General features: G+C 44.1%; 1 protein-coding gene across 3 annotated transcripts in view; it reads left to right on the top strand.

Moving 5' to 3' along the window:
• Positions 1-18,265, top strand: part of Snap47 (synaptosome associated protein 47) — a 49,358-nt gene extending 31,093 nt beyond the window's left edge. For all 3 annotated transcript variants that reach the window (XM_074056125.1, XM_020169766.2, XM_074056124.1), the window contains one exon: positions 13,454-18,265. In XM_074056125.1, the coding sequence (XP_073912226.1) occupies positions 13,454-13,515 (62 nt within the window). In that variant the 3' untranslated portion in view covers positions 13,516-18,265. The remainder of the gene's footprint in view (positions 1-13,453) is intronic.
• Positions 18,266-19,035: the final 770 nt, after the last annotated feature.

The following is a 19,035-nucleotide window of genomic DNA, read 5'->3' as shown; positions in this document are numbered from 1 at the left end:
GTATCATGAAATGTCAAGTCAGTGATCACACTTTCCCAGTCCTTCCACAGAAACATCACACATTGGCTGTCTGTTCTGACCAGGATCATAGCCAGGCTCAGCACTCCATCCATGCCAGTCAGCAGATAGATCCAAGGGCTCCATCAGACACAGCTCCTGTTTCAGGGAACAGGTCTCAAGGGGCACTGCCCACTCTCATTGGGAGGTGGGTATGAACAGTTGGTCTGTTAATTAACCTGTTTTTAAAAATGAATTCTTATTTTGTATGTCTACATAGGTACAGACGTCTTTGAGCTCAGCTCTTTCCTTTGGGGAAAGAAACCATCTTTGCTATGGGATTTTTTTAAATTTATTTTTATTCATTTATTCATTTGTGCATACATTGTTTGGGTCATTTCTCCCCCATGCCCTCTGCCTCCTCCCTCTCCCCCTCACTCCCCTTGCTTCCAGGCAGAACCTGTTCTGCACTCTTGTCCAGTTTTGTTGAAGAGAAGACATAAGCAATAATAAGAAAGACATAGCATTTTTGCTAGTTGAGATAAGGGTAGCTATACAGAGAGATTCCTAGCATTGTTTCCATGTACATGTGTATTGCAACTATGGGATATTTTGAACATGCACTTCTGTCCTTTCCCTTTTTCTTCCTGGCCTGACACTTATTTTCAAGCATGACACACAGACATTCTGCTTGCCAGCTGTGACCAGCACATTCTGCAGGTCACTAGTTACAGTGACTCTAGAGCTCACTAGGTGCTATCTTGTTTACATGGGGTTTTTGAAAAACTTTGTGCGTGAAGGCCCATGTACCTGGTTTTCACTGAGCATTCTCCTGAGAGTCTGTAAGAACACTGGGACCTTGGGTGGGTAATATCTGAGGGTGTCCCATACCCCTGTAATGGTTTCTGTGTCCCATAGTTGTGCATTTGAATGAAAAAGTAGGAACTTTACCTGTTAACTGTGATTGTGACCATGTAGTTTCAGACGGTCCTTCCTGTTTCTGAATGTCCAATCTCTTCCAGCTTGTCACAGACCTGTCCTTTCCTGCAAAGTTGCTCTTTGCCCCAAAGATGGGATGGGGCTATGTCAGGGTGAACCCACCCAGACCTGAGAGCAGGATAGGGCTCCTCGATGACTATCTGTGGCAATATCCAGGGGCCTAGTGGTGTTCCATACTGGCAACAGTGGTCACTCTGCATTAGGGCCCCAGCATTGGGATGCCCAGGTCAGTAGTATAGGGAGAATGTCTGTGACCCTAGACTGGACCAAAGAACAGCCATTGGGGCACATGGAGTAGGCGGGCAAGCACTACACACTGATCAGGAAGAACAGCCTAGTTTTTTTGTGAAATGGTCTTTTTAAGGTAAAACATATGTTTCATATTTAGAGAAGAATTCTTAGCTGTACAGTTGAAGCTCAAGCATAAGTAGGAATGAGTTAAATTTCTGGGGAAAACAAAAATGCACAAAATCCTCCTCCATCCAGCTGTGGTTTTGGTTGCAGATGCTATTAAAGCCATTATGTTGAGACGTGTCCTGGTGATTTAAATTGCAGTTGGAAGTTCTAGGGGGGAGTGACTAGGATCGCATGGGGACAGGAGTGGGTTGTGTGGGTGCGTGGTCTGTGGCCACCATTTGCCGCGTCACTGTGGCTGGAGGAAGAACAGCCCAGGAGGCCACAGGGGAGACGATCCCCTGGTGGGTTTGGCAATGCCCCTCCACTGGCCACAGTTTCTGCTCCTCCTCAGAACTGTGGCTGTGCTTGCTTTATGGGATCTGTGGATGGCACATCGTTGATGTGAAGTTTGGAGATGATAAAACAAAAAGTGGTGATTGGCTGCCCCCAAAGCAGGGCATGTAAGTCCACGTGAAATTTCTTCTTCATCCTTGTTTTGCTGTTCTGTCCTGTGTTTGGAGAAGTTCTTTATCCCACATGCCCCTTCACTGAGAAGCAACTGGTAGAGACCAAGCAACTGGTGGTGGGCGGTAAGATGTGGTACTGGCCCTAATAGAAGGCTGTGGCAGAGAGAGAAGACCCTTGTGTGCAAGATCCTTGTGTCATACGTGTAAGGATGCACGGTGGCTCCTTACAGCATGTGGGGGTTCACAGGAAGCATCTGGTCATGTCTTGGAACTTTCCATTGTGCCTTGTTATGGTGGTTTGTCAAACTGCTATAGGTGATATTATCATAAACAATAAGAGCAAGACACAAATTAAAAGAGGAACCAAGTTAATTGACTCAGCTCAACAAAACAGTCAGTTCAGTGAGAAGGTTAGATTTGTGAAGGATATGGGCATTTCTGTCTTAATGTCTGTGTCTGTGGAACCCCTCTGCAGGCTCTGCCTCCTCCAGCCCCACATGCACCTACCCTGGCAGTTAGCTGCAGCTTTCTGGAAGTAATTCTGGGATTCTCTGCTGACTGTGGAACTATCTTAAGAAACTCATGTCCTCCTCTGTCACTGCATTTTCTTTTCTTTTGAGAAATGAAGATGTTTCATTATCTTCAGCATCTACCTCCCTGTTCTCCTGATATTCCAGGTTTAATCCTGCATCAGTCCATCTGTGTCACCTCCCTGGGAAAAACATCACTAAGCCACATCTGTAGTGCATTACCTGTGTAAGCTATCTTACTCAACAAGTGTCTCTGAACCTGAGGATCAATGAATTGCTGACCACCCTATACACACTGTCAATGTGGAAACCACAGGCCTGTTTCTCTACATGACTGTTGGTGCAAGCCTTTGGAGTCCACATGCAGTCTCTATCACCAGGCCAGATAACCAGGCTGCTTAACTTGGGAGGCAGAGGTGTTACTGCCCAAGAAGATCCACCCACCAGGCAAGGGAGTTTAGGTTCTGTCCCGTGAGCAGTTTGGAGTCACGGAAGGCACAAAGCATGTGGCATGGCACACTTCAGGTTTTGCTTTCTCTATTCATGCCACCTCGAGCTTACCTCAAAACACTGTCTCCATCCATTTCCTTCCCTTATTACAGGGCAGTGAACACCCTGGTAGGATGTAGGGAGCGTGTATAATGCTTTTTTAAATGTGTGGCTTTGATTGTAGTCTGGAATTTACAGCTGAGCTAAGCCATGTATCTCAGTCACAGGTTGAGTATCCCTAATCCAAAGATCCAAAATGGCCCCAAATCTAATTTTTTGGTACACCAACATGATGCCAAAGTGGACACCTGACCTCATGGGATGGGTCACATGTGCAGTATTTTAGTATTTTAGTGTAGGTGCCCTAAAAATACTGCATAAGATCACTTTCAGTCTCTGTACATAAGGTATATATGAAACAGAAATGAATTTTGCATTTAGACTTAGGTACCATCCCCAGATGTCTCATTATATATATATCAAATAGTCCAAAAATCTGAAACCTTCTGGTTCAGCACATTTTGAGTAAGGGATGCCTAATGCATATTATAATTATGAATTGTGCATAAGAACTTCTGACAGTACAGCTTATGACTGCTTTAAATGATGGACCCTGAGCCTTGTACTCAGACCCTTCTCACTTCAGACCAACTGGCTGCAAACCTGAGGGTTTCCACAACCCTTCTTGGCCTTGGTGATCCATTAGAATGATTCATAGACCTAAAGAAAATGATGATATAATTATTAAAGTTTTTTGGTTTATTTTTTTGTTGTTGTCACTCTTGTTTTGAGACAGGGTCTTGCTGTGTAGCTCAGACTGGCCTTGAACTTACTTTGTAGCCCAGGTGGGCTTGAACTTGTGATCGTCCTGCCTCTTCCTCCCAAGTGCTGGGGTTATAAATATGCACCCCACACCTGGCACAATTCAAGTTTTAATATAAAGGGTACAGATAAGAACCAAATGAAGAAACATACAGAGCAAGGTCCAGGAGGACCCCAAACGTGGAACTTCCATGCCCTCTTCCATGGAACAGTCATGATCCAGCACATCAGTGTCACCAACCAGAAGCTCCATTGAGCTTCGGGGATCAGAGTCTTTATTAGGGTTTTATTACAGGGCATGATTGATTGAGTTATAGATACCATGCCTGAACCTAATATCCAGGCTTATCCTCTCTGGGAGATCAGGCTGGGACCACATGGTTCACACCCCCTACTCTTCAGTCACATGGCTGGGACCTACCATGAGTCATTGCATTTGTATAAACACATGCTGTGATCCTGGGTCTCTTGAGTAACAAAAACATTCTCAATACTTAGGAAATTCCAAAGATTTAAATTCTTCCTCCTACGAACCAAGGACAAAGGCTAGTCAAATTATTTATAATACAAGTTTTTAATTCTGGTGTTTATTCAGTTTTCCTTTTGTTTATCTATTATCCACCTCATCTATTTTTTTCTTTTTTTTGGTGTTTTGGTAGACTACCCACTGCCAAATACAAGGCCTTGAAGATTTTCCCACTTTTTTTTTCCCTACAATTCTATAGTTTTAGCTTTTGTTTAGGTTATTTGTTTTGTACATGGAGTGAGGTGGGCATCCAACTGCATTGTTTTGCCATGTGAATATCCATTTGTCTGTGCATTGTTTGGTGAACCAGTCATTTTTTCCTCCATTGAATAGTCTTGATACCATGTCAGAATCCATCAGCCATGGAAGTATGAGTTTATTTATGATTTGTCTCTATTCTGTTCTGTTGGTTCGGTATCAGTGTTTTGATTTCTATAGCTCTGTAGTAAGCTTTGAAACTGAGACATGTGAGTCCTTCTTCTTTGTTATTCTGTTTCCAAATTGTTTTGGCTGTTCCCAGTCCCTTACAGTTTCATAAGAATTTGAGTATCAGTTTTTCCATTTCCTTTTAGAAAACTGTGGTTGGACTTTTGATAATGATTGCACTGACTCTGTAGATAACTTTGGGAAGTACTACTGCCTCTCACCAGCATGAAGTCTTCTAACCCAGGCACACGGGATGTGCTTTTACTGTTTCAGTCCTAACATCTTTCAGAAATGTGTTATTGTCAGTGTACAAACCTTTCATCTCCTGTGTAAATTGCTGTTTTATTCTTTTGGATGTTATTGTACTGGAATTATTTTCTCAATTTCCTTTTCCAATTCTTTGTTGCTGCTGTATAGAAACAACTGATTGTTGTCTTGTTGGTTGTGCAACTCTACTGAGTTAATGAATGAGTTCTGAGTGTTCTTTTTATGGAGGGAGTCTTTGGGGTTTTCTGCTGTCAGATAACATTGTCTGCACACATTGATGGTTTCACTGAATGCTTTCCATCATGGCTGCCTTTTTTTCCTTTTTGGCCTTACTGCTGTAGCAGTGCAAGCACCATGTTGCAGTGGTAGATACTGGTATCTGCTTTCACCTTGGTCCTGATCCTTGGGGAAAGCCATGTTTGTTATGTGCTTCTCCCATACACCCTTGGCTGAGATGAAGAAATTCCCGCTATTCCCAGTTTCTGAGAATTTCCTCAGGAGGGGATGTTGGGCTGTGATAGTGCCTTCTCTGCATCAGTGGAGACAATCCAGTGGCTTTCCTCCTCGTGCTCATAATGTTGTCTGTTGCACTGACTTTCCCACGTTAACCCCCTGAGCTCAGGATCAGTCCCACATGGATTCAGTTTGTTCATTATGGTGTGTTTTGTTTTCAAAGAACTTACTAATTTCCTTCCCTTGATGATTTTATAGCATGCTGTTTAATTTCTACATATTTGTGAATGTTAATTGGTTTCTGTATTTCTGAACAGTTTGATTCCACTGTGGTCAAAGAAGATTCTTCATACTATTTCATTCTTTGTAAGTTTATTTAGACACATTACCTGACATATGGTGTATGCTGGAGAAAGTCAGTGTGCACTGAAGGGAGTGTATCATGAAATATATATTTGGTCTTTGTCCTCTTTCCTAAGAATCTCTGGAATGATGTGTCTTTTTGTATGCTAATGAGCCCACTGCTGGCTAACAGCAGGTAGAGCTGGGCACTGAAGGGCCAAGGCAGGACCAGAGGATTGGAACTTTCAGCCCCACCCCAGCCTCCAGGGAAAGATGGGGCCTAAGGTTGAGTTGATCACCAATGACCAGTGGTGTTATCGTTATGGCTGTGAAACGAAGCCTCCATAAAAATCTCAAAGGACAACTTCTGAGAGATTCCAGGTACCTGACCAGGTGAGGGTTCCTGGAGGACAGTGCCCAGGAAGGGCAAGGAAGACCTTAGCTCTCTTCCCCATACTTGACTCCATGGATCTTTTCATATGCATCCTTTGTAATATCCTTTAGACAAAATAGTAAACATCAGTGTCTCCCTGAGTTCTGTGAGCCACTTTAGCAATTCAGTTCAACCCAAGGCCTCATGGGAACCCTGATTTATATATGGTCTGTCAGAAGCACAGGAAATCAGCCTGGGCTTGTGACTGGCATCTGAAGTGGACTGTCTTGGGAACACTCTGCTGATATTTGCTGCTGCAGAATTGACTGCTTTCTGGTGGGAAGAAATCCCCACACACTTGGTACCAAAGGGGTATTCTCAGTAGTAAGTGAAACAAAGCAAGTCTGATTTTTCTCCTGTATCTTTGAATTGCTGTTTTGGGTCTAGTGCACTTATAGTTTATTCAAGTCCTCTGTTTCCTTTTTGATCTTCTGGTTGTTCTACCTGCTACTTTTACAAATGGGTAGCAAGTATGATGTGGTTTTTGTTTAAGCCTGGGAGCAGGTCTTGGGTTTGTGATGCCATTGAATCATACTGAATGAATGAGAGGGTGAGGCCAGGGAGGCAATTTGCTGTAGTCCCTGATAGCATGTGTCTGTCTGTCCCATGTGCAGTGTGAAAGCAGCATCTGCTGAGATGGTGGATAAGTATTGTTGCTGCTGTAGTTGCCATGTGACTCCTTGCCCCTAGCATTTAGCCTTGCTGTTGTCCTCTTGTCACACAATAGGAAGCTTAGGTGAGAACAAAGAAGATGAGCCTGTGCCACATAGGCACAGGTTGAGGCTGTGGTCAACTGTGAGGAGACACAGTTATATACATCTTCTGTGTTTCCTGTTTTGAGGGTACCACTGATGCACATATGCATTTCCTCATGTGAGCTGACCCCTTCTTCAGTGGCACTCCATTTAAATGCATCCCATGTTTTCTTTAGTAAGGATTCATTGACTCCCTTCATGGGCATCTCTGTTTATGGACTGGTAACAGGAACTGTTCAGATCAGTGGAGGAACCCAGGACAGTCCCTGTTGTTATGCTGTCCAACACCATTTCTCTGTCCAAACTTCCACTGAGAATAGCTATTTATCACTGGCAGCTGGCTACCAGATGTAGCTCAAGGCTGCTGTGTCCCTGAAGACCTGGGCTCAGCCCCTCTGTTGTCTCCTAAGACCCTCAGAAACCAAACAGACCCAGTTACACCACAGCATGGGGAAAACACTAGGGAAGAGCCTCCTCCCTGCCCTCCTGCCTGCCCTCCTGCCAGCCTCAGACCACTAAGAGGGGCCCCCAGGAATGCAGCCACTGGGATGTGAGACTGGGGTGGTCTGTGAGTGTCGCATGTAACAGATCACAGCAGAGCATGTTCCTGCAGGCCCCAGGGCTTTGCTGTGATGAAAGCCAACTTTCCCCCTTTTACGTTCTCCACAGTGTATTAATGGCCCTGACTGGTAGAACTATTTGGAATTGCAGACAGCATGATTTATCCCTGCTCTGTTCTTAAATGGTTGCTAATTTCTCACTGCAAGAAAATTCACAGTTTCTGGGTGAGTCAGCATAAGGAGAGTTTAGGGCAGACAGCCTAGCTAACACTAACTCACTGTAGGTGCCTGATAGTCACATGGTCATAGACTGGATCCTAGGGTCATATGACAGGGTAGAGCAGAATATGTATTTTCAGTTTCTATGTGAGAGAGTACCTAGTGGGTTACAGTGTGTGGGAATGCAGAGTATGTCATCTGAGCTGGCTGTATTGTGACAACACAGCCACAGGTTGTTAGCCCTCAAGCTTTGCTCCTGACAGGGTCAGGTCACTCACTAGTGGTCAGCCCTGCCCCTTGTTGGTGCATGCATGTTTTGTTAAGTACACTCACCCCATCCCAGTAGGCCATGGTTCCCTAATTTGTTTCCCCTCTATAAAATAGACAAAATGGAAATAGCAAAAAGGCTAATAAGTGCTTTCCATATTAATCTTTGTCTGCTTCCTTCCCTGAGCTTATTTGTTCAAGTCTCTACTTCCTCCTGGCTCCTACCTGAGTCACTCAAACATTTCCCCTTCCCTTCCATAGACACTGCTCACAGACAGCAGAACTTGCTGCCCACTATTGCACAGGCATCCATGACTACTCTTAAGTGGAAGAGCCCTTATGCTTCTGTGGTTTCTTTCAAAATACTTCTAACACACTCACACATATGTTTCTGTGTCTTGCCTGTGCTGTGTGGCCTTTATGTTTTTTTCTCCTAAAACCCAAAGCACCTTTAATCAAGTAATCCCTTACATACATAAAACTGCCTGGTTACTATGTTTATTTATTAATGTAGCAAGGACTTGGGGAAGCATCCATTTTGAGCCTAGTCTTTGACTCACAGCCAGATAGGGCTCATCAGAGAGGCCCCAGGATATTTCAGAGGCTGGCAGCATTGTGCACTGATGACTAGACAGCTTGTCATCCTGGGCCACAGAGGGAACAACTGTTTTTAAGGTTTGGCCAGACTTCATGAGCTCCATTCTTTCCATCCCTGTTATATGGAATGTGCATGATGCTATTTAATTACTTCAGTCCTTCTCTTAAAGAAAAAAGGCTATCAATATTCTAGAGGTATTCATACTTCGAAGGTTAACTCAGTAATTTTCTTTGTCTGAAGACTAAACAGTTGTAAAGATCTTCAGTTTTTGTAGTATTAATTAATTTCAAGAGCATTTTGGCAGGCAGGCCAAGGGTCTTAACAGACTGTTTGGAATGAGTTCTTTTTTTAAGACTTAAAAAATGGCAAAACTTTTTCCAAATCAAAAATCAAATAGCAACCAGCCTTTATTTTGAGTATTTATACAGTAAAATGCCCAAACTTTCATAGGCAATCAGCTGGTTTGGGCCACAGATTAATTACATGTGCATATTATTACTTTGCTTACTAGGCAAAGGCCAAGGAGTATATTCATACTCTTGCCAGTTTCATTGTGCACAGGGAAAAGACAGTTGATTTAGCCTTTCAGGAATATGGAGATAGAAGTATAGAATGCACAGGGTCTGTCATGGAAGTGGTCCACATGTAGCTAGTGTTTATCTGTTTGTCCTGGTTGAGATAGATATGTGTTAAGTCTAGCATTTATACTAGCACACCAGGACTTTTTTAAAAGAGTATTATACAAAATCATTTTTATTGTTTTTCTTTTGAAATGTGGTATTTTGGATATATTCAGTTTTTACTCCTTAATATAGATACTTTAAAATTAAGAGCTGCTTATTGTATATGCTTTTGTGTATTCTCCCAGGCCATGAGACAGCACAGGTCCTGTAGCCCATCATCCCAGGGATGAGTCAGTGCCCTCCGCCAGTCCCTGATGAGGTTCTTGTTCCAGTTCTCAGGGACATGTGATTTCTCAAAGCATCCTGGTACTATGACTGAATCACTCTTTCAGAGTGTCTCATGTCAGACAGATGGTTATGTCTCTGCTGTGAGCTGGCTCAGCCTAAATCCAGTGGACCCCAGAGCTCCAGGCCAGTGCCCGCCCTTTCTTGGCCTTGTTTATAAAACAACCTTTGAGGATTATCTGAGATAAAATGTGTAAAAGTCATAAAACCATAAACCATATTGTGGTGAATTCCATGGGTTCCTTAATGCTTAGCTTTTGTTTAGGATAGCTAGGGAATGGGGGAAAAAAACCTGAAAACCAATTGTTTATACTTTAATCCCATATTTCTGTTTTTTGTGGGAGCATATTGGTATGCTCATATTGGTATGCATATGGTATGGCCCATACTGTCTGAGCAGCCCTGCTCAGAAATGCTCAGGGACAGAGTGTTGCACATTTTGGATTGTTTAGGGTTTTGGAATATTTGCATAGCATACTGAGATATCTTATGGATGGGACCCAAGACTAAACATGATATTAATTTCTGTTTCATATATATATATGTATCTTATATACATTCCTAAAGATGATCTTAAACATTTTAGTGCACTTGCATTTTGCCTGCAGCCATCCTATGAGGTCAGGTGTAGAATGTTCCATTGTGGCATTGTGTAAGCACTCAGAAAGTTTCAGACTTTGGGCCAGATGCAGTGTCTCATGTCTGTAATCCCAGCTACTCAGGAGGCAGAGATCAGGAGGATTGCAGTAGCAGGCCAGCCTGAGCAAAATATTAATGAGACCCTTGTCAACAAAACAAACTGTATGTGGTGGCATGCGCTGTCATGCCAGCTACATTTGGAGGCCATAGGTAGGAGGATCACTGTCCTAAATCAGGCAAACAGTGAGACTTTGTCTGAAAAATAACCTAAAGCAGAAGGGCTAGAGACTTGATGAAAGTTTCAGACTTTGGGTTTTCAGAATAGGAATGCCTCACCTATAGTGCTAATGTGACAGACAATTATTTGAATCATGGACAACTTTTATTTTCTTCTTTAACTTTTCTTGATTTCTACATGTACCTTTCTTCCTAGAACAGAAACAAGACAAGTGGTGATATCCACTAAAGTCAGCTGCCGAGGGAGGGAAGGACCCACAGGAGGCTGCAGCAGAGTTCTGGCAGGACCTGGATCCCAGCTTTATGCTAAGAGGTCATGGCATACAGTTTGAAGCCTAATGATCCATACAGACATCTCAATTTCTAAACCAGTCACGTGCCTCTTAAGGATGGGGCACAGTGTGAGAAATGCATTGTTATGGGCACCTCACCGAGTATATGAGCACAGATAAACTAAGATGGGGTTGTATATGGACCCACCACTGACCGCAGTGTTGTTATGAGGCACATGACCTTAAACTCAAGTCACATTTCAGAGTGATTGACAGGCCTACAGATTACGGAGAAGCACTGCTAGAGGCTGTGTGTGGCCTGACTGTGGGAGGCCATGTGGCCTTGTCAGAGGACAGCAAGTGACATGCAGGTGGGTGGCAAAGACTGTTCCTTTGTGCCAACTCCTGGCAAGACAACCTTCCTACTACACCAGATAAATGAGAAAGCAGTCATTGACCAGAGAAAGTGGCAGGGAGGAACCAATCTACAGTGGCAGGGTGGGACTCGTTTTTCTTTTTTACTACACTGTCTGGGCATCTGCCATGTGAGGTAATAGGCATAGAAGATGGAAAAGACCTACAGTATGAGGTCACCCAGACCATCCCCCTGTGCCGGCTGACCCCACAGTATACTTTCCAGAGCTCCAGCCAGCTTCTAAGTAATGATTCAAGAGGCAGAGTTTCCGCCAGGTCCCTGAGGGAGTGGGATGACTGGTCTGGGACAGCCGCTTGCAATCAGCAGTGCTTACTGTCTCGTAACAGGAATCCCAGTACAGGTGCAGTGTATATGGGGAGAGCTGGCTGTCTCACATCTGTCAGGTCTGTGTGCCCTTGAGTGGCCTTGGTGCTCCTCACCGCCCACCTCTCTGCAGAGTGGTGTGCACAGTGGTCAAACTGGCTCCTCTGAGACTTGGATGCAGCCACTTTTCAGTCATGTGAGCCTTGCAGTCTGGGGAGGAAGCTAAGCCACACTGTCCTGGGCTCCTCCCACCTCTTGCTAGTAAGATACAAAGCACAGGGCCAAGGTCTCCCTGTTGGGGTGGGGGCCAGGCCTATGAGCAAAACAGTCCTTGTGATTCTAGAATTTGACTAAGAGCACCTGCTGGAGTGCTGGTGTAACAGGGCTCATTCTACCTGAAGTATACCAATAGCTCTGCCTAGTATCCCAGGCCCCTGCGGGATGTAGAGCTTTCCCATATGTCACCAAGTGGAGCCCAGAGGAGGTCTTGGGGTAAAACACATGATTGCTAGATAGGTTTTGGGACCCTCTGAAGTTACCATCCAGCTGGTCCCTTCCAATACTTGGTGTGTTGTGACTGCAGGTAGCTCTGCCAGTGGGCAGCCATGGGGAAGTGGTGAGCATGGCTGAGGGCTCCTCCTGAGGACTCATGTTCCTCAACTCTGAGTATATGATCTCACCTGTGACCTAAAACTCTCCCTAAAAGAGGGTGTTCACATTTATCACAAGTGGTTATGATAATCACTATTCCTTTTACCATGCTTTCCTTTTTGTTGTTACCTTGAGGATAGTAAGGTTTTAAATCCAAGCTCCATGAGCATGTAGTTAAACTAATGCTCCACAATGTGATGAGTCTCCACAGAATTTGAACAAAATGAAACCACATGAAGTGTGATGTGAGTCACAGATGTGGATAGGTAGAGAGCTAAAGAGAGCTGGGTCTCCCCAGCTTGGCCTGTTTGCAGTGTCTGGTAACAATCCTTGATGGCTCCCTATAAACACCCACCTGTCCCTGGACTCTCAGTGTTCTTGGCATCTCCTACCTACAGGTCAGTGTGGCCAGTTCCCACATTTCTCTGAGGAACTTGTGTTGAGCAGTACCTCCATCCCAATGGATTATAGTTAGGGGATGAGTTCTGAAAAGTATGCCATGAGGCAGTTTTGTCATTATGTCAATATTGGAGTGACTGACAGAGTGTGGGTCAATTACTGACATGGCCTCAATGCAACCAAGAGACATGTTTGCATGTCCACTAAAACATGGCATAGTGAATCCATAAACCAGTAACACAGTCGCTTATTGTCATCAAGTATTTCATAGTGTACATAAGTGGTCTCCACTGTGCTTTAAGCAACTGGCAGAACAGTGGGTCTGTTGACAACAGCTTCACCAAAGACACATGAGGCTGTATTGTGTTGTGACATCATGACATTGCTAGGTGATTAGAGTTTTCAGCTCCATTATAGTCTTGTGGGACTACAAGCCTACCTACAGTCCATTGCTGGTGGAGACGCCACTATGAAGTATATGCTGGTATATTTGTTGTTCTGCCTTTTGTATTTGTGGCTGATATCTTCCACACATGTGTAGGACAAAAGGGCCTTGCTCCTCCTTTTCAGTCTTGTTTTCCCCTGTCTGTGTGGGCTCAGACAGATAATGTATAGGTGACAGTCTAGAGGCAGAACTCAGACTGAGCTACCTACTCCTTGTCACCCCTCCAATGCACACAGGAATCCCACTTACCCATGTGGGGACATTTCCCAGCAAGGTGTTGGAATGGGCTAAACCCAGCAGGCTCCCTGGAGTGGTCTCCATATTTTGGCAGTTAGTGGCAATGGCCTCCAGGGACTGCAAGGTCAATCCCTGAGTACTGAGGCCAAGCCCAGATACTGGCTCTGTGCATTCTGTCCCCACTGACTCAGAAAACTATTCACTTTGTCATATCAGGCTTCTGGGGTATTGCGAAAACAATGGAAACAGGGCATGTTTCTGAGCATTTGCAGAAAAGCCACCTCTGTGTCATCTCTGCTGTCATTTGTGCTTCTCCTCAGATCCTGAGCAAGCTGAAGGGACTGGCACTGGATGCCGAGACAGAATTGGAGCGGCAGGATGAGGCCTTGGATGGCATCACTGCAGCTGTGGACCGGGCAACCCTGACCATGGACAAGCATAACCGGCGCATGAGAAAACTGACCTGAGAGGACATGGACCACAGAGCTGCCGCTTCTGGCCTGGCTTCTCTAGTGCTACTGTTCTTGGCCCCATATGCCCTTCTCAGTGGGGCCTGAGAAGCTGACCTGGGAGCTGTGCCTCCCAGAGGCCTTTACCATGGGCCAAGCACCCTCTGGGCGAGGGTGGCACCATAGTATGACCGTCCTTCTTATCCATATCTGAGACACCAGTTCAGGGCTGCTGTTGCATGGCTGTAGCCCAAGCTGCTGTCCAACATGAATGTCATTGCATTTTTGCCTTTTCTCCATTTTGTCTAAGCATTAAGGAAACATGTCAATCCTTGTAAAGGGCATGTGAGTGCTATGTCAGTGACACATAAGCCTCTCCCACTGGGGGCAGCATGTGCAGACCCCACCACTTGCATCTTGCTGGTCTTTCTCTGGTGAACATCTGTTTTCTCCTGTGTGTTGTGACTGTCTAGCTGAAACTGAGTCCAGCTCATGTCCAGGGCATCCTGCAAACACCTCCCAGCTTTTCCCCAAAAGCAAACACTGTGGAACCACAACATTAACAGAGTCAACTTCTGCTCTTGTTATCCAGAAATAAAAGGAATATCACCTCACTCACGTGGAAGGTAGAAAAGCTGATTTCATAGAAGTTAGAGAATGGAATGGTGGTTACCAGAGGTGGTAACATAAGGAAGAAGGGTAGGAAAATGAGTACAAAATTAACAGACAAGAGGAATACCATTGTGCAATAGATTGACTACAGTGAATGATGTTGCATCTTTCAAAATAGCTTGGAGAGAGCTGGTGGAATGACTCAAATGGTAGAGTACCTGCCTAGCAAGTAGAAGGCCCTGAGTTCAAACTCTAGTACCACCAAAATAGCTAGGAGAGAGGAGATTGTTCTTATTGCAGAGAAATTATAACTGTTGAAGGAGACTGATATACTAATTACTCTGATCTGATCATAGCACATTGTAGACACATATTGAAATTTCACACTGTGCCCTACAGAAATACATACAATTAACTGTCAACTGAAAACAAAAAAAGGCAGAGCTCTGAGAGAGGATGGGTGAGTAGCATGGCTTCCACAAGTGGTTTTCTCTTGTCCCACATCAATAAACACGGAGACATTTCAGGAAAGAGTATCACCTGTTGGCCCCTTGAGACATGTTCAAACACCTCAGAGAACTCACCTATGTGCAACAAGTTGTATGATCCCCAGGACTTGTATGGTCTGGGAATAGAGACAGTGCCCCTCTGGAAGGGAATATGTCAGCTGAAGGTCCAACCCAGGGGCAAGGAGACACTTTCGTGTGGGCCTGGGACTGGCTGAAGGCCACTGCCTTCTCTGGGAGGCACCCCAGCCTCAGTGCTACAGGCTAAATGATGAGCAGGGGACTTGGGTACAGCTCAAAGGACAAACAGATCACAGTTGGCTTTCATGTTGGCAGTGGATTTCCACATCCATGACATCTTCAAGTTCCTGGCACCCTCTGAAAACTTGGTGCAGCTGTGGATTTGTTGAGGTTATTTTCCCTGGCCCATTCAAGCCATGGGGCTGCAACCTGGCTGGTGGTCCCAGAAGGGCTTTCTAGCCTTCTCCTTTCTATACAGGTTCTCTGACTATCTTGACTGCAGCCTGCTGTTGAGCACCTAGGAAGCAGGAAGTCACCTCTCCTGTGGCTGATGCCTTTAGCACTGTTTGTGGAAGAGGCAGCTGTTGGCCTTCCAACATCTTCAAATGAGGCAGCTTGCTTCGTGAGTGTATGATGATGACGGGGCGGAGCCTCAATAGTCCTTTATGCAAAGTTTGCATTGTAGGCTGATTTTTCCAGGATGTGACACTGTACTAGGTAATAGAGGTAGACATATGGTAATGACTGAAAGACTCATTTTGGGGTGTTGAGGACTTAGCTTGAGGGGTTCTGCTTGGGAATGTAGAGAATGAGAAACTAGAATGCTTCCTGTAGGGGGTATGTTTTAACTGGGCTTTGGTTGAGTGTCAAAGATGCAGTCTGCAGGAAACCGCTCTCAAGGGATGTCAAGGCTGCCCTGTTAAGGGTAGGGATTATGCCAGGAGTCCTAGAGAGCCCCAGCCTGTCCCAAGTAGACCCAGGTCATTGTTTGTCAGATGCAACATGTCTCTTAATTGAATTCTAGAATTGTGCTTACATGATAGACCTTGTTCTGAGAGGAAAGCGCTGTGTTTTTTCTTGAGGGGGTGTGTGTGTTTTTTATTTCATTTTTTGTTTTGTTTTTTAAGACAGAGTCTTGCTATGTAGCCCAGACTGGCCTTGAACTTGTTACCCTCCTGCCTCTGGAATGCTGAGAGTGTAGGCCTGCATAGGTATTGCTGCTGATCATCTGCACTCTTTTGACAAAAAAAGGGATGGGAGACATGCACCTGACCCAGACCCCACAGTGGCTATGGTCTTCCTTGGAGCCCCTCTCTGAAGTGTGGTGAGCTCCAGACTTCAGGGAGAACTAGCCTACAGAGCAAAGCCAAAGCTACAACAGTATAAAATCAGATGTTCAAAGATGTGATAAGTTCCAGCTGACCCCTGTATGCCCACCTCACACCAAATACCAGTTTCCTTTGAGCCATTATTCACACATTAACTGTCTTCCAGTTAGCCCATTGTTGGAGGACACTGCCTGACATGCTGCAGTGAGATCCTGGGTACACACAGGGAGAAGTTGACTCCAGAGTCAGAGTTGCAGATGGGAAGGCTACTGGGTAGGGACAGGCACAGGGATTTGGTGGGGGGGGGGGTGTGCAGGAAGAGGAAACATCTGTGCCACAAGGGTCCTGGGGACAGTGCCAAGAGTGGCAAAATTAAAATCAAGGAGATGTTCTTGTCATGATACCTTATATAGCCAGAATGTGCTATATAAGAAATTCAGAAATTCAGAGTAAGAAATTCAGCAGGTAGAGAACATCTGGGTATTGAGTCCAAGTCCCACTTGACTTAAGTCCAAGAACAAAGTATTCAATCCTGCTTGCATCACTAAACCTGGAGGACATACACCAAACCCACACCACTTGCCTAGATGGCTCCCATCTATTGCTAGGACCTGAATGAGGGTAGCACAGGTTCTCCCTCAACCCCTGATCCCTTACTGTTACAGGACCATATACAGATGAGGGCTTCCATGTCCCCTCACTGCCACAGGCCTCACATTGCAGTGAGACTTCCTGTGTCTATTCACTGCCAGAGGACCTCACACTGAGGTCCCGTACCTATTCAGTATCACAGAACTTCAATGTGCCCTCACTGCCACAAAAGGTCCTCTGATCCCTCACAAGACCTCACAATAAAGGGTAGAATCGCCTGTGTCCTGACCTCAGAGTAGCCCACAGTATTTCATCACTTAGCTTATCCAAATCTGGTGTTCATTAGGATTTCCTGGCTTGTCCTTCTTAGAGTGAAATTTGCCATCCATGGACGTGTGGAACCAGAAAACACATCGTCTTACTAAAATCCAGTGATGGGACTTAGCATATGATCTGAACGATAGTCATTTTTATCATAAGGAGAATGACATTTAGAAAGGAGTTGTTGGGCTTCCCCTTTCCAGTCAAACACTGAGAACTGTGGCTTAATCCCATCACACTAATAATGAAAAGCTGAACACTGTGAAAAACCAACTCCTAGATCCAACAGGACAAACTTACCAGAGCCAGAGTTAGGGATAGGGAAATGTTCAACTCCAGGGGTTTCTAGTCATCCTGTCTTACCTAAGGGATTGGGAGAGGCCTGGAAAGCATTTGTAAAGTTCACAGTCCAAAGACACTGGCTAGGGCTATAGAACTCTCCCTTAACACACATCTTACCATTGCATCACCAAAGTTATATTTTCGGAAGTTCCTTTTACCAAGTACATCATGCCCACCCTTCAACAAAAGATTACAAAGCATACTGAAAGGTAGAAATATAGACAAGAGATTGAACCAGTGTCAGAACCAGAGACAGTAGGAATATAGGAATTATCAGACCAAGAATTTTCATAAATACAATAATTAAAATGCTAAGGGCTTTTGTGGGAAAGTGCATAGCATTCAAGAACACATGAATGATATAAGCAGAAAGATAACCATTCTAGGAAAGAGTAAATGCTTGAGATCAACAAACAACAAAAATGAAGAACACCTTTGATGAGTTTTATCAGTAGACGCCAAAGAATCTATGGGCTTGAGGATTTGACAACAGGAACTTCCAGAATAAAAAAGAGAAAAAAATAACAATACCCAAGAACTGGGATAATTACGAAATCAAAACAATGAGAATACCAAAAGAAATAAAGGAGCAGAAGTATTTGAGATAATAATGACTGGGAGTTTTACCCAAGTTAATGTCACACACCAAACCACAGATTCAGGAAGCTCAGAGACTAGCAAGCAGGATAACTGCACCTAGACAGTTATTAAAAAATAAAATATAAGGAAAATCAGCACAAAGAAAAAACGAAAGAAGCCAAAGGGGGTGGTGGGCAAACCACTTTACCTATAGAGTAACAAATACAAGAACCTTATCTGACTTCTCAGATACTGCATACAGAGAGTGGAGTGGAATATTCAAAGTTCTGAGAGAAAAAAATCTGCCAACCTAGAATTCTGTAGCCTCTGAAATTATCCTCCAAGTTTGTAAGAAAAATAAAGACTTTCTTAGATAAGCAAAATTGAGAAATTTTTTATCACTTTACCTGCCTTGGTAGAAATCTTCAAAGAAGCTCTTCAGAGAAAATGAAAAGGATATATAGGTCAGGAATTCAAATCCGTGGAAAGAAAGGAAAAATTTCGTAGAGGAAACAAATAGAAGTGAAATTATACCTTTCACTTTTCTTAATTGATCTATCAGATAAGTTTACTAAAAATAAAACATTATACATTTGTGTGTGCATGTGTGTAAGTGAAATGAATGACAGCAATGATAAAAGAGAGGAATTAAGAGTATTTTATAATTGTGAGGTAACTTGCACCATCCATGAAGTGGTGTCATGCTACTTGAGAGTAAACTTGGATTGCTTGTAAGAGTACATTGCAAATTCTAGGGCAAGCATTAGAAAATTAAAACAAATGATATGCTAAGAAGGGAGAGAGAGACTGCTGGCATGGCTCAAGTGGTAGAGTGCCTGCCTAGTAAGTGCAAGGCACTAAAGGGGAAGTGAGTGTGTGGGGGGCGGGGTGCAGGGAGAAAATGGAATCACAAAGTGTTCGATTAAAATCACAAAAGACAGGAAAAGACTGGAAGACAAAAATGAGGACAAAGAAGAAAGGATACACAGAAAACAGTGACAAATATGTCGATATTAACCCAGTTCTATGAGTAATCACCTTGAGTGTCAGTAACCTAAATGCATCAATCAAAAGAAAGCATTGTCAAAATGCATCAAAACAAGACCCGAGTATATGTTGCGTATAAGAAAGCCACTTTAAATGTAAGTTTAAC

This window comes from Castor canadensis, chromosome 15, assembly GCF_047511655.1.
Source record: "Castor canadensis chromosome 15, mCasCan1.hap1v2, whole genome shotgun sequence".
In the NCBI taxonomy this organism is placed as follows: Eukaryota; Metazoa; Chordata; class Mammalia; order Rodentia; family Castoridae; genus Castor; species Castor canadensis.
The sequence above is the reverse complement of the archived record's forward strand: the minus strand, read 5'-3'. Positions and strand labels throughout refer to the sequence as shown.